Source organism: Phocoena sinus, chromosome 13, assembly GCF_008692025.1.
Source record: "Phocoena sinus isolate mPhoSin1 chromosome 13, mPhoSin1.pri, whole genome shotgun sequence".
Lineage (NCBI taxonomy): Eukaryota > Metazoa > Chordata > Mammalia > Artiodactyla > Phocoenidae > Phocoena > Phocoena sinus.
In genome coordinates this window covers 88,785,550-88,808,232 of record NC_045775.1, presented here as the reverse complement: position 1 = coordinate 88,808,232, position 22,683 = coordinate 88,785,550, and the positions used below count along the sequence as shown (strand labels likewise).

The following is a 22,683-nucleotide window of genomic DNA, read 5'->3' as shown; positions in this document are numbered from 1 at the left end:
ATTTTGTTTTACATGTTCTAATTCTTCTGCCCCTTGCTTTCCTGTGGATTGGGAGTATTGATTTTTTTAACCCTTTCAAATGTGAAACCGTTCTCCACTTGTAGGCCACACAAAAGCAGATCAGCAGGCCGCCGCTGGTTGAGCCTGTCCTTTAATCCTGGAACTGCTGGGACCACATGACCCACCTTCAGGGGGAGTTCTGTTCAGCACAAGAGAGAATTAGAACGTGTGTGTGTGTGTGTGTGTGTGTGTGTGTGTGTGCGTATCAGAGACAGTTAGCGAGGTCCCAGTTTTATTGTCCTCTCTTTGATTTTGTGAACCATTCCAGCATCCTTCTCTTGGGGACAGACTGGGTTGATTTTCATCATTTGCAACACAACTTTCCTGACAATAAACTGCGTTCATCAATTGTCAGCACCCTCAGATGGTGTGAAAACCTCTGTTTCCCAAATGCTGAGAGAGGCACGTCTTCAGTGACACCGCCTTGAAGTCTTCCTAATCTGACGGGGTGACCAGAGTCTACATCACGTTTCTCTTGGCGACTGACTTTTCTGGGGCACCTACGACTCAGTCACAACCCGTACTTTTGTGATGGTCCTTATAAAGCGACATAACACATTTTAGAATCAGAGCTCCCCTTTGCTTCACTAGTGAAGGCAGCTGTCAGCAGAGGCCTTCACATGACATTTTCTGTATGACACTCCTGTCTCTGAAAATGCTAAAAATTGAGAGACGATTATCAGAAAAGTTCAAAGAGTTAACAAATCCAGATGTGAAGGAATGTATCAAAATCAACCAATAATGTTAATGGCTAGTTATGGATACTGTCAATCTAGCATCAATCTAAAAGTTTTGAAAAAGCATGCGTTTTGCCAGTGCCTATTTATTGGTGTAACAGCTATTACAGGCACTGTTCTATTTTACATATATTATCCCGAATCCTGACAGCAACCCTGAAATGTGTGTGTTATTCAACCCATTGTACAGACGGAGGCTCAAGGAGGTGAAGTAATACATCCAGAGTCTCATCAGGGGTGAGGCCAGAACTGGAACCTGGGGTCATCGACCTCCAGTCCTAAATACAGTATCAGGCCCTTCCCGCCACGCCCGCGGTGTGGCTATGGCCGTCCTTGGCCTGGGGGTGCCGAGGTCTCTGTTATATAAAACACGCTTACATGCTGGGTCACATCTCCCTCCTCAGCAGAAGAGGACACAGGAGTACGCAGATCATAAAAATCCTGGGTGTTACCGCTGCCATCGTGTAGTCACGCTTCATACTTGTGACTTACTGTATTTTGGGACATAAGTCAATAATACGCCTGTCTCTTATTTTCAAAAAAAAAAAAGATGCTGTGGTAAGGATGGCAGGGGGAACCTCCGTGAAAGGGACCACAATTTAATCAGACACACACAGACCTTTACACTCTGTGAAGCTTCATAAACATCGTTAAGCCAATTAAATCAAACTTCTAAGAAGCAGCCCACACAAACTGTGTACGGGGTGCTGTAGTCTTATGGTCTGTTATACAAGGCCCTTGTTTCTTTATAGTTATAACATTGCTTTCATTTCCGCAAATCAAAAATAAATGACCACCTCCACTTGATAAAATAATTCAGAAAAATTTCCCTTGGGAGATTTTGATGGACACCTTTGAAGACACTTCGGTGGACATTTTAGTGTTACTTTATTACTTCCTCCCCAATATTCAGCGGCTTTATTGAGGTATAATTGACATACAATAAACTGCATATATTTAAAGACAATGTGAGAGATAGACACATGAAATCATCACCACGGTCCAAATAAGGAACGTATCTGTGGCCCCCAAAACTTTTCTCTGATCACTCCCTTCTGCCCACCACGAAATGTCTCATACCCGCTCCTCCACAGCCAAGGACCTGCCAGGTAACCTCACGGATAAATCTCAAAAGAACTCGGCTAAATAAAGCCAGACAAAGCAGGGAATATACCATAGGATATCATTCTATACAAAATTCAAGGAAATGCGGGCGAGTGACTTTATTACTTTTTACCGCAAGCATACATTCAATGAAGCAGGAGAGAATGCCAAATCAGAAGATTAACATTTCTGTTATGTAGTTACAAGCTGAAGAAGTTCGACCACATCACTGTAGAGCGAAGATGGAAAGTAGGAGTGATCCTCTTTTTTTATGGTAAAATATAACACGAAATTTACCATTTTAAGCGTTTTTAAGTAGATCATTCATTTTTCTGGGCTGCTTGAACTAATACCTACCTACCAACAAAATCTCACCTACAACCCAACATGCTTGGAGCCCACGTAGAGCTTCTGTCAGATTTTGCCTTAGGGCAAGTGTCAAAATCTTTTCTCACATCTCTGCTACTCACCTTTTATCTAAAAATCATGAAATTCCTACTATACAGCACAGGGAACTATACTCAATACCCTGTAATAACCTATATGGGAAAAGAATCTGAAAAATAATAGATACATGAATACGTACAAGTAAAGCCCTTTGCCATATGCCTGAGACTAACACAACCTTGTGAATAAACTGTACTCCAGTATAAAATTTAAAAATTTTTTAAAATTAAAGTGATCATCATAAATAAAAATAAATAAAATCAAAATCATGGGGGAATCTCCTGGCAGTCCAGTGGTTAGGACTCCTTGGTTTCACTGCCTAGGGCCCAGGTTCCATCCCTGGTTGGGCAACTAAGATCTCACAAGCCTTGTGGTGTGGCCACAAAATAAATAAATTAAATTAAAAAAGAAAAATCATGGAATCATAGGATCCGAGGAGCTCAGGACACTCCCTGCTCTAGACACTTCTTTGCAGAAATCATAGATTTAACCCAAACTCAAGATGTTAATGATGAGGAAACTAATACTCCCAGACAAAAAGCAATTTGTCCCAGGCTGGTGTGCTCTGGCAGTCTACCCAGGGGTCTCTCTCTGCCTCCAAAGGTAGTGTCACCTGGCATTCTCCTTGGATACTGCAGGGGTGGGGCTGGAGTTTGGGGAGGGTGGAGGGCTGGGCGTCCTGCCTTGTGGCCAGTCCAGGTGTGGGCACCATCCTCAGGGAGGGGCTTAACAAGTTTCCTCCGACTCAATGACTCTCCACAGCTAATGGGCAGACCTGGGATTGGGAAGGTTGTATTAGAATCACAAAGTCACAGCATTTGTGCTGAGTGGTTCAAAAGCTGTAACCAATTACTGCCTTATTGCTAGTTGTGTTGCTCTTCTTGGAGGTTTACAACAAAGCTGAAGAAGGGTATTCGATTAAGTTTAGCAAAAGAACCTGTCATTCCCAGAGGTGAGAGGCGCTGCCGGCCGCTCTGTTTCTCCCGGGCGGCTGCTTCCCACTAGCTACCTATTTTACATTTGGCAGTGTACATATGTCCATGCCACTCTCTCACTTCGTCTCAGCTTACCCTTCCCCCTCCCCGTGTCTGCAAGTCCATGCTCTACGTCTGCATCTTTATTCCTGTCCTGTCCCTACGTTCTTCAGAACCTTTTTTTTTTAGATTCCATATATATGTGTTAGCATACGGTATTTGTTTTTCTCTTTCTGACTTACTTCACTCTGTATGACAGACTCTAGGTCCATCCACCTCACTACAAATGACTCAATTTCGTTTCTTTTTATGGCTGAGTAATATTCCACTGTTTATATGGGCCACATCTTTATCCATTCATCTGTCGATGGACACTTAGGTCGCGTCCATGCCCTGGCTATTGTAAATAGCACTGCAATGAACATTGTGGTACATGACTCTTTTTGAATTATGGTATATGATATGCCCAGGGTATATGCCCAGCAGTGGGATTGCTGGGTGGTATGGTAGCTCTACTTTTAGTTCTTTAAGGAACCCCCATACTGCTCTCCATAGTGGCTGTATCAGTTTACATTCCCACCGGCAGTGCAAGAGGGTTCCCTTTCCTCCACACCCTCTCCGGCGTTTATTGTTTGTAGATTTTTTGTTGATGGCCATTCTGACCAGTGTGAGGTGATACCTCACTGCAGTTTGGATTTGCATTTCTTTAATGATTAGTGATGCTGAGCATCCTTCCGTGTGTTTGTTGGCCATCTGCACGTCTTCTTTGGAGAAATGTCTGTTTAGGTGTTCTGCCCATTTTTGGATTGGGTTGTTTGTTTTTTGATATTGGGCTGCATGTAAACTCCTTATTTTTTTTTTTTTTTTGCGGTAAACGGGCCTCTCACTGTTGTGGCCTCTCCCGTTGCGGAGCACAGGCTCCGGACGCCCAGGCTCAGCGGCCATGGCTCACGGGCCCAGCCGCTCCGCGGCACGTGGGATCCTCCCGGACCGGGGCACGAACCCGTGTCCCCTGCATCGGCAGGCGGACTCCCAACCACTGCGCCACCAGGGAAGCCCTAAACTCCTTATTTTTAAAAGAAAGATGTTCCAGCCGATCAGAAGGGAAAAGGCACGGGGTCTGGACTTCATCGGTGTTTAGGGGACTAATCGTTGTCGCTGCCACTGTTCCGGCTACAGAAGCCGAGGGAACATCAGCTTTCAGAGGGAAGCGGTAAAGAACTCCAAACACCTGCCCATCCCCGAGTCCGCCCCGAGCGCTCGGATAGGGGTCTGGAGCACACCGCCCACCGCGGCCCACGAGTAGCGCTTGGGACCGCGCACGCGCACTCGCCGCCCGCCGGGGCCGCCGCACTGCGCCTGCGGGGCGGGGCGTGGCGAGCGTGGCGCATGCGCGCGGGCCCCGCCGGCAGGAAGCGGGCGCGGGGCGGGGCCTTCGGGCCGCCCCCGCCTCAGCCGCTCGAGTAGCCCAGCGGCCGCAGCGCGCGGCCCGGGATGCTGAGCCAGGCGCTCCTGCGCCTCGCGTCCGCCGTCAGCCGCAGGAGGATGAAGCTGCTGCTGGGCATCGCGCTGCTCGCCTACGTGGCCTGTGAGTGCGCCGGCTGTTCCTTCCCGCCCGCGGCCTGCTTTCTCCCTCTCTCCCTTCCGCTCGGCCGGACGGGAGGCGCGGACCCTCGGCCCGGCTTCCCCGCCGCACGCGGGGCTGCGGGCAGCGGTTCCCGAGCGTGCCGCGTCGCCGGGCTGGACTAGGGGGTGCGAGTGCTGTCGCCTGGCAGAGCCCCCGCGCCGGCTGCCTGCTCTTAGGAAAATTACTCCGCGTTTGGCTGCGGGGGAGCCCAGTGTCGCCGGACCCCGCCGGCCCGCGGCCGGGCTCAGGGGTCCGACGCCCGGGGGTACCCGCGCCCAGGGTCTTGGCGCCCAGGTTTCTGGACGCCCGGGGGTGCCCCCGCCCAGGTGTCCGCGCCCGGGGTCCTGGCGCCTAGGTGTTCGGATGCCCAGGGGTCTCTTCGCCCAGGAAAGGAGGGTGCGGGTGCCGGTCGGCCCAGCACGGAGGCGCAGCGCTGGGGATCCCGGCGCCGCTTCAGCTTGTGTGGTTCTCCCGTCATCGCTCACCGCGGCTGCCGGACCTAGGGCAGCAGGGACGCTTTTCAGGCAGAGGGTAGACCCTGTGGTTTCTTAGAGGCAGAAGCTGTCCCTTAAAAAAGAAATATTCGATGGGAATGTATTTTCATTGCTGTTATTAATACTTCCCCAAGTACCAAAATTGGACCAGGTGAGTTCGTTTGAATCCTAGCCATGAGAGTGATATACGCTGAAACGAAACACCTGCTCGCCGGTTGCGTTACCAAGATCTGACTCCCGAGGTGAGGGAGGCTCGGCAAAGTGATTTCAGTTGAGCTCCAGGAAGATGCGGGTGACTGAGACCCAGCCTGTCTGCTGCAGCCCAGCTGGGGCCAGTTAGTTGGGAGTAGTTTTCGAAGGAGGAAGAGCTAGTCTGAAGCGTGTGTTAGTCTTGAGTGAGACAGCCGAGAACCCAGGGGAAAGACCGCTTGAAGCTGTCTGTTGTTAGGACTATAATTATATCTAAATTGGCTGCGAGCTTCCCCATAGGTGCGTGAGCCTGTTGCATTGTCTCCTGTGACTATGTCGGCGATCCTAGGGAATGGGTACTATCGTTATTCCCATTCTAGAGGTGAGTCTGTTAAGGCTAAGAGAAATCAGGCCAGATTTACTGATGACCACACAGATGATAACCTATGGAGACCAAGACCAGAGCCCGGCTTGCCGGGGAGCTGGGGCTAGAACCCAGGTGTGCAGCAAGCTCCCTGTGGATTTTGGGTCTTCTGAAGGTAGGGGGTTGTGGGATGTCATTCACAGTTCTGTAGACCAGGAAATCCTCCTGAGCCCTTACCTTTGTCTCTCCAGCCCTTATTGCTGCTTGTCTCTCTGCTTAGTCCCAGGGGACCCCCAAGGAGTGTGAAACACCTGGGCGGTGTTTCTCAAACTGCTCTGTCAGAATCACCTGGAGGGTTTTCAGAACACAGGTTGCCGCCTCCCCCCTCAAGTTTCTTATTCAGTAGGTCTGGGGTGTGGCCCAGCCATTTGTATTTCTAATAGCTTCACCTCAGATGCTGTTGGTGTGGTCTGGGGACCCCACTTTAGAACCTGTGGCCTAAGCAGGTGAGTTGAGTTGGCCACGAATTAGATGCTCACCCAAATGAGGGTTAAATTACAAACAGGTAGGAAGGAAGGGAGGGAATGCACAGGGGCTTGTGCTGGTAAGTGAAGTGTGTGTAGGAGTGACTAGGCAGGCTGAGGGTGGGGGTGGGTTCCCAAGGAGTAGCATGTGCAGAGGTCCTGTGGCAGCCAAGAGCAGGGCGTGTCCTCAGAATGTGGAGAACTGCGGTGTGGCTGGAGTATGGACACGAAGCAGCTATGAGGCTGCCCTGGCAGGCGGGTTGGAGCAGGCAGGCCTGGTGGAGGCCTCGTGCCAGCTCCCGATGCGGGTGAATTTAGCTTTGAGGTTTTAGACTAGGGTGGAGGCAGTGCTGGTAACAAGCAGGGTTGGTAAGTCCCGTGGCTCCCGACTGACAGCGTCCGAGGACATTGAAGGTGTCCGTGAGGCATGATGCCCGTGACGTCTAGTCTCTGCTCTCCTTGTTAGTAATCTTTCCCTTTTGTTTGAGAAAACGCCCTGCTCCCGGATGACACACAGCGCCTTCTGGAAACGCTCTTGTGCCCATGCGGGGCCAGCCTCCTTGCTAGCACATAATTCTTCAGTCCAGGCCCAGGGGCTGAGCGCGGACCAGCTTGCACTGCACTGAGGTTCTTCTCCATGCGTGTTTTCTTCTCGGTAACGGGGATTTCAGCCCTTGTAGCACTTACATCAGTGCTGTTAGCTCCTCGGAAGAGCTCAGAGGTCTGAAAGTCATGCCAACCTGCTAGGTAGATCCCTAGGCAGAGACTCAGCTGGAATTACCTTTAGTGTTTTTGATAGGCTAGAGTTTAAAAGTCAAATAGGCTTTGCCGGGTTTGTTGGTGTCCCCAGGAACTGTTTTCCTCTACCCGGAGGCAAGCACTTCATTTCTTTGAGCCGATGATTTTGGTGTTTGTCCTTGTGCCGTAGAATCTAGATACCACCTAGTGGCTTTCTCCTTTAGGAGACTGTTTATTCTCCTTTCCCCCACCAACCCACGCAGATGCGGTGTGATTTTAAGTAGCTCAGCACTTAGTGTTTATGCGTATGACTAAATGTTGTTCACCTGAGCCCCATGAACTCACCTTTTCTTTTTCCCGGAGCTAATGACTCCACTCTCCAGGCCCTATACTGTTGGACTGCAAGCTTTGTCGCTCATTTCTTTCTCCCCCAAGACGCTGGGCAGCCTCCCAAGCTCCCTGAGGAGGGGCCTTCGGACCTCGTGCCCCTGGCCTCAGCCCCGTTGGCCTGGAGATCCTGTCCCCTGATGGCCACTGCCTCATTTCAGCTGGAGGTCACGGGAGGAGCATTGGCAGGTGTTGGCCGTGTCTTCTCTGTCTTCACATTTAATTGGCAGGTGGGTGGTGAGGCTCCATCCCTTCTGGGTCCTGGTGCCGAGGCTCAAGCCAGCTCCTGTCTCTCTGTGACTTGGTTTCTCCCGGGAGATCCCAGGCCCTGCCCTCTTCCTGCCCCTGGCGCCGTCCTCCACGGCACACCTCGGCTCGGCCCCTCCGTACTCGGGTGTGCCCCGAGTGTGCATTTGTGGACGTGCGGTTGATAACTGGCCTCCTTCAGGAGCTCTGTGTTCGGCATGTGGAGCCCCCTCCCAGAGTGAGGCCTCCGTGCCGCAGCGGGGTCAGGGGCACCTGCGTGCCCGCCCGCCCAGGGATGCGCACCCGTCTGGTGACGCGTGCGCATGTGCCGGGTGCTTCCAGGCCTGGCCGCCCAGGAGCCTCGCTCTGCCGTTCTGGGAACCTTCCGAACTGTCCTTTGGAGCGGTACCCTGCGGGGGTGCGGTGGCCTGGTCTGCTCCTCTTCCTTTCGTCTCTTCTGTCACTTTAGACTTTGGTCCTACTTTTTGGAAACCTTGTCGTCTAACTCTTCTAGTGATTGAGAACATTTATGTTTGCTACTATTTTTTATTTAGAAGCGTTCTCTTTCTCCCCGAATTTAAAAAACCACAGAGTGTGGTCTTTGTGTCAGGGTCTCCTCTGCACGGTGGTCGTTTGCTCACTTTTCTTCCCCTGGAGAGTCTCTTACCCCGGTGGCTTCCTTTCTCCTTGGAGGCTTTCCCGGGACGCTGGGCCGTCTGCTCTGTTTGCACGATCGGTCCTGGGTGGGTGGGGGGCCCCCCCGGCTGCCTCACTGGTTGGTGGAGCGTTCAGCATCCTCCGGACGGCGGTGCCGGCTCTCCCGGGCATCCCCCGGACCCGGGGCAGGGATGCGGGGCTGAGTCGTACCCTGATCGTCCCCCGGCTGACGGGGCCCCGTGCCGCAGACCCTCTGCCCTCCCCTATGCAGAGACTGACCGGGCGGGGCTGGAGCCGGCAGGGTGCAGCGGGCAGGGCCCTTCTCCAGCCTCCTCCACGCGACCCGCCCCCGCTCCCCGTCTCTTGGTTCCTCTGCCCCCTTCATTCTTCCCCTCCCGAAAGCGCTTGTCCCCATCCCCCTGTGCACCTTGGTTTATACCCGAAACAGCAGAACAAAGGTGAAGCTTGCTTTCTGCCATTTCAGAGGCACTCCTTCAGCTCTGGAAAACGCGAGTTGTGACAGTAACAGCGCTCACCTAGGTTTAGGTGTGTCCTGGGTTTTGTTGGGAGGACACCGTATTTGTGGTGCTTTCCTATCCTGTCCCTGTTATTCCACCAAAAAGATGCTAAATCACCCCTGAAAACCACATGCAAGCATGTTTTACATGTGTTAGCTCTGCACGTGTGATAACAGACATCAAGCTTCTCTGAGCTGGGACTTCTGTGAGAGTAGTTTTCCCCTTGGTCTGATTAGCCCTGCATAATTGGCGATCGTTAAGTCACTAAGCAGACAGGTGCTGGTGATGCCAGTGGACTCCTGGGGGGAAAGGGGGGGAAAAAAGGGGAAAACAGGTGAACTTGTTTAAGTGGTGCTTCCAGATTCCCATGAGCCCAGGGGTCACTATGCTTGTTACCGCAAGTTCCCAGGGTCCCCCCAGGCCCAGAAATAGCCTAGAATCTCCCCCCACCTTCTTGGTGGCCAGGAGGGGCATCCTGGAAATTGTTTTGACCCTCGACATCTACTGTAAGAATTTCCACACCTGATTTCTATTGTATTGAAAAAATAATTCAAGCACCTAAATAACCCTCGGCCTACATATGCCAGTTCTTTTTTCCCCCACATTTGCTCATTCTTTTCATTTTTTACATATATTTCTTTGTTGAAATATTTGAGAGTTGTAGACATAGTAATACTTCATGTTTAAATACTTCAACACGTGTCTCCTAAGATCTGCATTTTCTATGTAATCTGATCACCATTATCATAGTCTAAAAATTAACAATAAATAGTATCTGATATGCAGTCCATATTTGAATTCCCTCCGCCTGCCCCCGTGGTACCATAAATGTCCTTATAGCCTTTTCTGCTTTTTTTTTTTTTTAATCTAGGATCCCGTCAGGGTTTACACATCGCTGTTATGCCTCTAACTTGTTTTTTCATGACATTTACCTTTTAAAAGCACAGGCTGGTTGTCCTTTAGAAACGTCCAACCTTCTGGACTTACCTGACTGTTTCCTCAGGATTAAATTCAGGTAAATATTTTTATGATAACGCTGGTCGATTTGCATCACATCAGGCTTGTCCACTATCAGTGCTGAGTTTGATGCCGGGAGGGGCTGGCTGCTGGCCACTTGATTGCCAGGATCCGTGTTCCCAGGACCCAGCCAGGGGATCTCGGAGACTTGCAAGCCAGCGCGCTCAGCATCCATTGCCAGTCCTCGCCTGGATCAGTTTTATATTGGGGATCACAAAAGCGGCAACTTCCTAATTCTGTAAATCCTCCTCTGTTTATTAACTGGCGTTCTTCTGGACAGAGGGACCGAGGCCTCCTCCTTCCCTCCCTCCTTCCCTCCCTCCTTCCCTCCCTCCTTCCCTCCCTCCTTCCCTCCCTCCTTCCCTCCCTCCTTCCCTCCCTCCTTCCCTCCCTCCTTCCCTCCCTCCTTCCCTCCCTCCCTCCCTCCCTCCCTCCCTCCCTCCCTCCCTCCTTCCCTGTCTGTCTTTCTCTCTGTTAGCTTTCTGGGGGCTGCTGTAATAAATTGCTAAGAACTAGGCGGCTTTAAAACAAGGGAAATTGATTCTCCCACGATTCTGGGGGCCGGAGTCAGAAGTCGAGGTGTCGGCAGGGCCGCCGTGGTCCCCTGAGGGCGCCTTCAGGCTGCAGGTGCTTCATTCCTGGTGCTGGTCCCGTGGCCCCTTCCCTGCTGTCTGTCAGGTCCCTCCGTCTCTTATAAGATCACTGGTCACGGGTTCGAGGGCTCAGCTGGATAATCTAAGGTGGTCTTTTGGTCTCAAGATCCTGGATTACACCTGCTAAGACCCTTTTTCCAAGTAAGGTCAGATTCCCAGGTTCTCGGAATTAGGATGTGAACATATTTTGAGGACCACCATCAATTTATGCCCCTCTTTTTTTTTTAAAGTCACTATGGACTAGAGGTTCTATCTTTGAGCACTTCCTTGATCTCCAGATGCTCCAGGCTCATCTTGTGTTTTCTGTGCCCCAAACCTGGAATCAGCCATTTCTACAAGGAGCCCTGCTTCCTCTCGGTGGAGAGTATGGATTAGAACTCAGGGTCTGAGCACTCACCGAGGTGTCCTTGCTTCCAGCTTTCGCAGTGGACAGAGCCAGGACAGGGGCGAATTTTTTCCAGTTGTGAGTTTATGCCGATGCCCCCAGTTTAAATCATAACGGGGTTCTTCCTCCCCCGCCCACTTCCCATATTGCTATTTCCTCCCTCCCACTATGAAAATCTTGTTTCTGACATCAGGAAAAACTCATTTGCTCTGTACTACCAGCCATACCGGTTTCAGAATCATTGCCTCGTTACCAGTACCAACGACAAGCTTAAGAAAATTCAGAATTTCTCTGTAGTTCTTTTTGTCCTTAGAATCTATCTCACTCAGGGTGTACAGTTATTGTGTTGAAAAGCTCCATGAAACATGTTTTTCTATGCCTGATACAAGTCAGGTTTATTTTTCTGTTTGTGCTCCGTTTATTTTAGGATTTCTCTTTTCTTTCTGATTGTTAAAGTGTGTAAGCCATTTCCATGGTTCAGAAGTCAAACTGAATAAAAAGCTATGTGCAGACGTGTCTTGCTGCAATCCCTGGCCTCCACCCTCTTCTCACTGTCATTAGTCCCTTTTATGCATCGTTGGTTTCTTTCTGCAAATCCAGGCATTAGGCTGTGTGTATATACACACCTGCTACTCATCGTTACCAGAAGGTAGCGAATCACATGGACGGTTCGCCCCCTTTTCCTTTCCTGCACAGTATTCCCTGGAAGGCTCTGGTATCGGCGTGTGGAGCTCACCTTTGCTCTGTGTATCTCTCCTGTGTGTGTGCCCTGCATTCTCCGTGGCCAGGCTCCTGAGCAAGGCGTTTTCCTTGTTTCAGACACTCTGCTCTTGGAAACACTGCTGCAGCGAGTAAGCTTGTGCGTGTGGTCCCCCGAGCCATGCCCCGGAACACCCCCGTCAGAGCTTGTGGACAGCTCACCAGGCAGAAGTGGTGTCTCCTGCTTCAGTGTGTATCCTCTTCCTAGGAGTGACGTCAAGCATCTTTCCAAGGGTTAAAGGATGCTAATGTATCTTTCTCCGAGGACTGTTCAGCTTTTGCCCGTTTTTCTGTTGAGTTTGTGGTCATCTTTCCCCTCATTTTTAAGAGCTCTTAACACATTGGGGGTGTTAATTGTCCTTTGTGAGGTAAGCTGCAGCTGTTTTCTTGTGCCTCGAGTGGTTCCGAGGAAGATACCTGTGGTCTTGGTCCCTGTTCCTGGCGCAGAGCTCCTAAAACCCTTGGGGTTTCCTGAGCCGTAGGGGTGTCTTCTATTGTTCCTAAGATGCCCCTTTTGATCACCCTGAGTTTTTTTTTTTTTTTTTGCGGTACGTGGGCCTCTCCCTGTTGTGGCCTCTCCCGTTGCGGAGCACAGGCTCCGGACGCGCAGGCTCAGCCGCCATGGCTCACGGGCTTAGCCGCTCCACGGCATGTGGGATCTTCCCGGACCAGGGCACGAACCCGTGTCCCCTGCATCGGCAGGCGGACTCTCAACCACTGCACCACCAGGGAAGCCCCCACCCTGAGTTTTTGCTTGGGGGTGACTCAGGGTGGGCCCTAGATTGGCCTGGAACGGGGCAGGTCACTGTCAGCCTCACCCCGCGACCTCCGGAAGCTTTGTAAAAAGTCGTCAACAGTGAGGTGTGGCGTGCTCCTCGGTGGGTGAGGAGCTGGGAGGGTGCTGCCCAGAGAGGCCGTGGAGGCTCTGGTCCCTCCGAGAGTATCCATTCGTCTGTTCCTGAGCTGCGTCCTTCCCGATAAACTGGCTGTCATAAGGAGACTGTCCCTCTGAGTCCTGTGAGTCTTTCTAGCAAATCATCAAACCCAAGGAGAGGGGGTCGTGGAGCCCTGACTTGCAGCCAGTTGGTTGTGAGAAGCACAGGTGGCCCCGGGCCTGGTGGTGGTGAAGTGTGCCGTCCTGTGGGCCTGAGCCCTCACCTGCGGGGTCTGCGCTCAGGGCAGCTCGTTGGCGTCCAGGGGGCCAGAGCGCTGGTTGGTGGTGTGGAAACCCCGCACCCTGGGGTCAGCTGTGTTCTGGGGGTGGAAACATCTTAGGACGATTTTTCCGTTTCCCCATGTGGTTCTTAAGATCGTGGTCCAGGTGTTTGGAGGGAGGTGAGGCCTGGGCTGTGAGGGGCGCGGTGCCCTGGAGGCCCGGGGGTCAGCGGGTGGAGAGGTGCACGGGGTTGGACCCCGGAGCCCAGGGCGGAGGTGACAGGTGCAGGGACTGGGGGCCCTCGGGGCCAGGAGGCAGGGCTGGAGATCTGCCCGGGTGGGAACCCTTCAGCGAGAGGAGCTGCTGTTGGAGGAGAGCCGTGCAGCTGAGGAGCCAGGATGTGATCCACCTGCCCCAGATGTTCAGACTCGGGGCCAAGCGCCGCCTGTGTTGCCCCCCGGGCCTGTGGCGGGTGTCGCTCGCAGCTCTGCACCCTCCCTGGGCTCCTGCCTGCCGGGCGTGGGCTGGCAGGTGTGAGCCTGGTGGGGCGGGGGGAGCCCTGCTGCGGAGACGGAGCCCTGGGGGGCGGGGGGCGGGCGGGGTGTCCCGTGGGGCTGGCTTTGAGGGGGGCACCCCGCAGAACCCCGCACGCTGGAACTTCCCTGTGTGCATACACGTCTCCCTTCATCGTCTTCCGTTTCCTGCCTTTGTCCGTGTGGGAAGAACATAATACAGTACGTGTAATACGCGTGGGGCGCGATCACCCGAGTGGGCGATGGGAGCGATGTGGAGACTTGGAATCCGGAGCAGGGGCACGACGGGGACGAGTCACCTGGAGAGAAGGCGGGAGTGCCACGTGGGAGGGCGGACACGGAAGCGCAGCTGCGCGGCTCCTGCACTGGCCGGAGCCTGACGAGGGGGCCGGACCGGGGCCGTGGGCTCGAGGGACTCGCTGGGGCAGGAGCGCGAGGGTCTGCCGGCCACCTGGGGGGAGGGGCGCCCAGAGCTGTGCCCATCACAGAGGGAGAGGCGGCCGGGCTCTTGTGACATCGGTTTGGTTTTTAGTTTAGTTTAATTTTTATTTTATATTGGTGTACAGTTGATTTACAGTATTGTGTTAGTTTCAGGTGTACAGCAGAGTGATTCAGTTATACGTATACATGTATCCTTTAAAGATTCTTTTCCATTGTAGGTTATTACAAGGTATCGAATATAGTCCCCTGTGCTATGTGGTAGGTCCTTGTTGGTTACCGATTTTGTATACAGTAGTGTGTATATGTTCATCCCAAGCTCCTAATTTATCCCTCCCCCCCTTCCCCCTTTGGTAACTAAGTTTATTCTGTATGTCTGAGAGTCTGTTGCTGTTTTGTAAAGAAGTTGTTTAATGGTTGTCTTAGAACGGGGAGCCTTCGGAGGCCTTGAGCAGGGAGGGGAACAGAGGTGGGCTCTCAGCTTGCGGGGAGATCGGCCGGAGCACTTGTTAAACCCCGGTGGCTCCCCACCCCCGAGTTTCTGATTGGGGAGCCCTGCCGGGGCCTGAGAATCTGCATTTCCGACGGGCTTTCGGGGAAACGCTGTGTAGCTCTGGTCCAAATGAGCCTCTGCCCTGTCTACGTCGAGGGTCCCGGGGGCCGGGGGCTGTCCCCTCTCCAGGCTCCTCCAACAGCGGGAGTCCTCGAGATGACAGTTGAGTTTGGGGTCTCTACTGCCTGACCGGCTCGGGGATCTCATGGGTCATCCTGCACTTTGCAAGTGTGGTGCTGCCCTATCTGGATGGACCTAACACTTCGGCTCCCCTGCAGACCTTAGGGCACTTATTTCAGACTTTCTCCCTGCGGGCTGTGGAAATTGCAGTGATACCAGAGCCTAGAAAGGCCTTCCTCGTGTTTCTCAGACTGTCTCATGCGTAAATACACCTGCATGAAGTTTTAAACATGTGTCTAGTGTGAACAAGCAGAAATGGATTCTACTAAGTCTCATCTCAGTTAATAAGTGACATTTTTACATGTAAAGACTTTCTAAAGGGACCGATGTTATCTACAATGCCCACAGTTTCTTGCGTTTTTAACCACTTTGGGGCAAAAATTTTTCCCATGGAAATGTTGGGGCAGCTTTCTTAGGAAAGTCTCTGGGGAGGTGTGAGTCACTTAAAGGGGTTCTGTGCCGAATTTTGGGACCCGCCACCTGGGACTCTGGAGGCTGTGGGGTGGGGAGCTGGAGGGCTTGTGCTGGGGCTCGTCCTGGAGGCCGTCCTGGAGGAGGTGTCTCGGGGGGGAAGCAGGGCTGGCGCAGGGCCTCTGCGCGTGGCCTGGGAAGGACGCCAGTCGCCAGCCTGCCAGGGCTCCCCAGACCGCCTCATCTGGGCAGCTTCCATTCTGTGTAACGCTGGCATGAACGCAGGTCCGGCCGGTGGGGCAGGGTTCCGGGCCAGCTCTCCTCGGGTCGGGGGGGCCGTGGGGCAGGGTTCCAGGCCAGCTCCCCTCGGGTCGGGGGGCAGGAGGGCTCCCCATTCCGTGGCTGCTGCCCTTCGTGTGTGATGCTGCCTTAGCCACCTGATTTTAGGGAGACCTGGAGGCGGGGAAGCTCCCTCCTCTGACAGCCCCCTGCCTTATCTAGAGAATTTTAGACAGAATAGTATCTTGTGATGTGAACCCTCTGATGGGTTTAGGATGCGTGTCCTTGTCTGCTTTGAAGGCCTTCAGCTGAGCCACCGCAGGGTCTATATCTGTTCCTCGGGGGCCGGAGTTGTGAGGGTTCGTGGGAGGTGAGCAGGGCTCCTCTTTCCTGGGCGCGTTTGATGCCGTGATCACACAAGGCAGGCAGCCTGCGTGGTAGGGATGGGGGCCCCTGGGACCTCAGCCACCCTTTCTGCCCAGGCGGGAGGAACTTTGCCCGGATCCTGGGTCGATGGGAGATTAAAGCACCTGCCTGTGCTCTGGTTCTGGTTGTTTCGCTGCGTGACCGACCCCTTCAGGACTTGCTGGCACAGAGCAGCGGCTGTTTCACCACCCTCATGGGTCTGTGGGCTGGGAATTTGAAAAGCAGAGTCTGTTCTCTGGTGGCATCTAGCCTGACGGTTGGGACTCACACAGCGGGGCTGGAGGGTCCCCTTCCCGGAGACTCGGCTGGCAAGTCTGCCCCTGAGGACAGCTCAGCCGGCGTGGTTGTTGGAGCCCCCGTGGGTGACCTGTCTGCCCTCGGGTGGTTGCGGTCCTGCCGGCTGGCCCTGGGCTGCAGGATCCGGTGTTTCAGCAACTGAGGCCCACGTGCACGCTGGTTCTGACCGGCTGCCCAGACTGCGGGCAGGGCCAGGACCCCTCCTCTGATGGGATGTGTCACCTGTGGCACGAGGGAGGGTCTCGCTCTCTGAACATCTCGCTGACGCTGCGGAGTGCAGCAGACGGGCTGGGCCTGGCCTCTGCTGAGCCCTGTCTCGGGACCCGAGAGGAGCAGGGGCGGCCGGGGGAAGGCGCCCGCACTGCGGCGTCCTGGAGCTTTCTCCACAGACGGTGCGTGGTTCGGGTGAGCCCAGGAGCCTGGGCGGTCCGGGTCTCCATTGTGAATCCGCCTCTGGAGGAAGCGGTTCTTACCTGTGCAGGTGGAGCCTCTTTCTCGGTCAGTGGGCTGCGTGGCCTTGAGGATTTCACGAGGTCTCCGTGCTCAGTTTGGGTCTGATCACGTGTCCCACGGGCGTCTGGGGGGAATGAGCTCAGCAGCCGTTTGGGGAAAACAAGGCGCCTGTCTCCGTGGGAGTGGGTGGGGATGAGGCCGGGCCCTAGACGGGCTGTGCAGGCCTGGGAAGGAGGCCCCCGCGTGGCCCTGTCACACGGCTGTGGGGCGACCTGACAAGGCACAGGTGCTCCTCTTGGCTCTGGTCTTCAGCTGTGACGTGGGAGTGACCTTGGGCTTGGAAACGGTGAGCTCGGAAGGCCCCTGCAAGGGCCCTGGGGTCACTCCAGCGCCACCGAGTCCCTGCGCCTCCTTGTCCTGAGACCCAGGCCGGGTCTGTTCAGGGTCTGTTCCTGCCCGCCATTAGACACCTCTCCCCGTCACTGTGGGATGGAGAGGGAGGCAAGAGTGCGTTTGTCCCAGCCGTTATCCCTCCCGCAGCCGCCCCCCAGCTCTTAGCCTGTGACAAACCTGTGTCACACCCGCCCTGACCTCCCGGCCCATCCTGACACCCTGTCCTCTGCTTTCAGCTCGCTTCCCCCCTGCCCGTCTGCCCCTCACACCCCTGCTTCCTCTGGTGCTGAAACCCTGCTGCCTTCGCCACACCAAGTGTTGCTGGTCACCTGCTAACCAGGGCCCAGCTACCTGAGGGGAAGCAGTGGTGCCCGCATTCAGCTCATGGGCAGAATCCTCGGGGGAGCTTGTCAGGAACACAGCCCCTGAGGCCCACCCTGACCTGCAGCCTCGTCTTCCCTCCCCAGGGACCTCTGTTGCCCTTCTCCTCCCAGGGCATCCATCTCCCGCTGAGCCCAGAAGGTGGCTCTGCTTCTGAAGATAAAAAGGACCAAGCAAGTGATGTTTGTGAGAAAGGAAGAACGTTCCCTGACCGCCGTTTGGCTGGTTTCGGTGCCTGGCCTGCCCGTGCTTGGTGTTTTGGGTGTGAATAAGGACACTCCTGCTCTTGCAGGGGGACCCACCCTAAGCCGCCAGTTAAAGAGAGGTGTGCCGTGGTCACATGGCCACACGGGGGGCCGCAGCATACCCTGCAGGGGCGGGGCGCCGTCCCGAGAATGGAGTGCCCCGGCGAGGTGCCCGGAGACCCCTGTAAAGGCAGCTGAAGGGGTGAGGAGGTGCGGAGTCCTGTGGGAGCAGGGGCTGCAAGGGGGTCCGATGGTGGGGGGGTGGGTCACGAAGCCCTGGGGTGGGCGGGGAAGAGCAGCTGGGGAGGAGGGCGCGTGTCCGGGTGCCGTGAAGGGGCGTTTCCCGCCCACGGTCCGCATTATCCGTCTGTAAAGGGCGGCGAAGCTCCTGAGGTGCGCGTCTTCCCCGGCAGATCCCGGGCCGCCCGCGCTTCCCGAGGGAGACGATGAAGCAGAGCCCTGCTGGGGCCGGGGGGATGACTCGGGAGACCGTGTGTCTACTTCCCGGAAGGGAGGGCAGCCTTACCTGCTCTCAGGTGGTCTAGGTGACCGCAGGAGGACCGAGAAATGTCTCCAAAATAGACATTTTAAAGAGATTCAGGAAGAGGTTGAGAAGGAGAAAACGGAATAAACTAATAACCGTGGGATGATTTGGGAAGAGGGTCAAAAGGCTGTCACCACTCGGAAGGCACCTTAGGGCCCGGGTCATCTCAGGCGCAGTTAGTTCCCTGGCACAGAGAGAAGGGGACGCTTCCGGGCTGTTTTGATGAGGAGCTAATCCTAAAGCCAGAATGAGACAAGGTACTCATTTCGGGTCCACAGTGAGGACAAGTGTCGCAGGGTCTGCACCTCCTGGTTCACGGGCACCTGGCATCCCAGGTGAGCAGTGACCCAGATAGAGACCGGGGACAGGGGGCATGCAGCTTAGCAGGGGCTCAAGAACCTTTTCCCTCCTTTTTACAAAGCAAGGTAAGCACATAGATACAAGGAGAAAATAGTCACGTCAGCACATGAACTCAGTATTTTGGCGTCTTCAGACAGTCTTCTTTTTTTCTGTGTAATTTTCAGTAGCAGATATATTTTCTTGTCTGGGGCCGTCACACCTGCATTATCAGGTTGCAGCATGGTTTCGTTGCCATATTTTTATTGAGATGTAATTGATATATAACGTTTTATTAGTTTCAGGTGTACATGTGATGATTCAATGTGCGTGTGTGTTGGGAAATGATCACCATAAGTTTACTTAACATCCGTCACCACACAGTTACAGATTTTTTTTTTTTTTTTTTTTTTTTTTTTGCGGTACGTGGGCCTCTCACTGTTGTGGCTTCTCCCGTTGCGGAGCACAGGCTCCGGATGCGCAGGCTCAGTGGCCATGGCTCACGGGCGCAGCCGCTTCGCGGCATGTGGGATCTTCCCGGACCGGGGCACGAACCCGTGTCCCCTGCATCGGCAGGTGGACTCTCAACCACTGCGCCACCAGGGAAACCCCACAGTTACAGATTTGTGTGCGTGTGATGAGATCCTGGAAGACTCACTGTCTTAGCAGCTTCCTTCAAATACTTAGGACAGTGTTGTTAACTACAGACACATGCTGTACACAACATCCCCAGGACTTATTTTAACCCCATTTCACACCACCCATCCCTCACCTCCCATCTCCCACGTCTGGCAACCGCTGATCTGTTCTTTGTACCTGTGAGCTTGGATTTTTGTTGTTTGTTTTTAGATTCTACATGTAAGTGAGATCCTACGGTATTTGTCTTTCTCTGACATTTCACTTGGTGTAATGCCTTGAGGATCCAGCAGTGTTGCCGCACATGGCAGGATCTCCATCTTTTTGTGGCTGAATCATATTCCATTGTGTATATACACCATATCTTCTTTACCCATTCATCCGTCAGTGGATACTCACCTGACGTGCGTATCCTGGCTGTTGTGAATAGTGCCGCAGGGAACATAGAGGTACACGTATCCTTCGGAATTAGTGTTCTCATTGCCTTTGGATAAATAGCCTGGAGTGGAATTGCTGGATCGGGTGGTGGTTCTGTTTTTAATTTTTTGAGGAACCTCTGCACCGTTTTCCGTAGCGGCTGCACCAGTTTACATTCCCACCAACAGTGAGTGAACCAGGGTTCCCTTTTCTCCGCACCCTCACCAGCACCTGTTATCGCTTATCTTTTTTGATAATTGTTAGTCATATTTAATGACTTTATGATTTCGTCACGTGAATGGCTATATCATAATTTATATAATAGTTCCCCAATTGTAATGTATTTTGGTTTACTCTTTTTCTTAATTATAAATAAAGCTGTGACTTGGGAAGGCCGCTTTTTTGTGTGTATACTTATTTCCTGAGGATAATCCTCAAAAGTAGGATCACATGGTCCAAAGGCATAAACATCCTTTGTTTTATAATGAGTAATGCATATAGTACAGCTTCATTTTAATTTCTCCCATTTCTTGCTTACTTGCCACTTTCTACTTATTTATTGCTTATCTTTTCGATCATAGTTTCTTCTTGTATTCGAAGAGGGCTCTGCTTTTGTGGTTTCATCATGCCCCTTGTTCACAATGGGGATCTCTTGCAAGGAGCATGATTTTGGACACTGAGAACTCTGCAGTGAACGTTTATTAGCCCCCCTGCTGGGTATCGGCAGATGCAGTGAGAACATGCCTAGTGTCGCCCCTCACCTCAGGGCCTTCCCAAGCTCACAGGATTGCCAGCCCCAGACTCCAGGGTGTGTGTGTGTTTGCTCCCTGCGTTCCCCAGCATCTGGCAGCACCTGAACGCTCCTGGCCTCGGGAGGTGCGCGTCACTGGGGGAGTGGTCACGTGGGGTCCGTGTTGGCATGTGGAGAGAGCCTTAGCGACACCGTTCTCTGTGGGCGTCTCTCTGTGAGGTACCCTCTGGTCAGTAACTTCAAGTGCGTGTCGTGGTCTAGTGTGTCTGTAAAGTCACCCCTGGTAAAATCCACTGCGGCAGCCGGACTGGTTTAGACGCGGTTACTCAGCTGTCTGCCGTCAGGGAGGTGGCCCAGCAGACGAGGCTGTGATGTAGGGGAGCTGGGTGAGGGCTGAGAGAGAGGACGGCCACAGGGTCAGGCCGTCCTCTACTTCTGAGTCTCTGTCTCATCGACGTTGGAGGGGAGGGGCTGGACTGAGCCCTGGGATCTCTGATTCTTGCAGGTCTTTGATTCCCGTGACCGGCTCTTCCTCAAAGGCTGGGGACGTACTGCGTATCAAAGCACTGCACCGTGGCACTCCAGGCCCCAGGAGGTTATGCCAGAGTCAGGGGTATATAGGGTCATCTTTTCGCTTATGTTTAGTCGCACTTATTATTTTATTTATGTAGGTACGTATGTATGTATTCTCGGCCGCACCGTGCAGCATGCAGGGTCTTAGTGCCCCGACCAGGGATCGAACCTGCACCCCCTGCAGTGGAAGCACGGAGTCCTAACCGCTGGACCGCCAGGGAAGTCCCAGGACTTATTATTTTGAAAGTGTGCATTTTATTGTCTTCGTGAGCTATAGTTTTCATAGGCAACTTTAAGATATTGGTTAAAAATTAATATTGTATTAGTTGGAGTCCTTGAATGTTGTGAACTTAAATATTGACTGCTCCTTTCTCTTTCTCTTACAGCTATTTGGGGCAACTTGGTTAATATGAGGTAATTGTTTTTAATAACTCGGCTGTTATGTTTGGGTTGAAAGGATACATTTCATTGTTACATATACACCATGACGTCATGGGCTGATTGAGGACGATGTGAAAGCGGAACTGAGCTCCTTGGTGTTCACACTTCCAGCTCGTCTTCTCTCCTGGGGTGTTCTGGAGGACGCAGCTGGTTATCACGCTGACCCAAGTCCAACTCAGATGTGACGGTGAATCTCGAGGCAGCCGTGGCGGCTCCTTGGTGGTGCCCGCCTCAGGCCTTCCTGGCCTTGTAGACAGAAGAGGGTGGACCTGAGCTTTCAGGCTCCTGAAATGTAAATGGCATTTCTGGGCGGCTTGAGCAAAGCACTCAGGGGCACCTTTCCAAAGCCTCTTAGGGAAACCGAGGCTGCCGTCACCCCCAGGAGCAGACCAGTGGATGCTTGAGCCCACTGTTCGTCCCGGGGGAGGGAGGGCCCGGGGACCTTCTGGCCTGAGCGAGCATTATTTGTGTTGCCCAGCAGAGCATGAGGGACACTTGTAAGAGTCAAATCCTTGTGTCAGTATTCTTAAAAAAAAAAAAAAAAAAATCAGCGAAAGTCATAAGCATTCATTGTAAAAACAAATTTGGTGCCGTGAGTATAGTTTTACATTTAAAGAAAAATCCCCTCCACTTTGTATTTCTTGGTGTGACCGTCAAAGAGCAGCAGTCGCACTGCGGTGGCAGCAGGTTTGGGAAGTCAGCACAGCTGCGGGCAGCTGGGGAGGGTCGCTCTGCCCCCACCGGGCTCTTCACGTCCAGTGGGGTTTGCAGGGCGGCTGGGGCCGTGTTGACCCAATTCCTCCCACCGGGGCTGGTGTGTGTCTCCTGACAGAGGCCCCTGTGTGTGGCTGGAGGGCTGCTCAGGCCCCATTAAAGGAGCTCTGTCTTTGCACTTGGAAAAACTCCATTTTGCATTAAATCCCAGGAAAGCCCAGCAGAGAAACTTGTACTCCCTATAGACACGCTTCCTGCCTCTAATTTACAATCCCGTGTTGGGTGGAATGTGAAAGTGAGATGGTCTTAGTTTAACAGAAGCGCCCCGTAAGGTGGTGGTGAGCCTGGGGTACGGCGCTGAGGGGCTACCCCCAGCCCCCTCCTCCCCCGCCATCCTGGGGGGTTGGTGCCCGGGATGGGTTCTTGGCCTGTGTTGCAGTGATTTGTTCAGAAACACACCTGGGAGTCACAAAGTCTTTCCGTTGGTCTCAGTTTTGTAGTTTTCTACTCAACAGGTCCATCCAGGAAAATGGTGAACTCAAGATTGAAAGCAGGATTGAAGAGGTTAGTCTCTTTTCCAAACTTTGCCCCTCCTTTTCCTGCTAATTTGTCCGCTTCAGTCCCTTTGCTTGCGCTGGTATCTTTA

The 22,683-nt window shown here is 53.4% G+C and overlaps 1 protein-coding gene across 5 annotated transcripts in view; it reads left to right on the top strand.

Moving 5' to 3' along the window:
• The first annotated feature begins 4,707 nt into the window (after positions 1-4,707).
• Positions 4,708-22,683, top strand: part of UXS1 (UDP-glucuronate decarboxylase 1) — a 76,168-nt gene continuing 58,192 nt past the window's right edge. The window contains exons 1-4 of one of the 5 annotated variants that reach the window (XM_032652647.1): positions 4,784-4,910; positions 20,981-21,128; positions 21,269-21,296; positions 22,553-22,601. In XM_032652647.1, coding sequence (XP_032508538.1) covers positions 21,292-21,296; positions 22,553-22,601 — 54 coding nt within the window. In that variant the 5' untranslated portion in view covers positions 4,784-4,910; positions 20,981-21,128; positions 21,269-21,291. Of the gene's footprint in view, positions 4,911-20,980; positions 21,129-21,268; positions 21,297-22,537; positions 22,602-22,683 lie in introns of those variants that run through there. The other 4 variants (XM_032652645.1, XM_032652644.1, XM_032652648.1 and 1 more) reach the window with 4 other exon arrangements.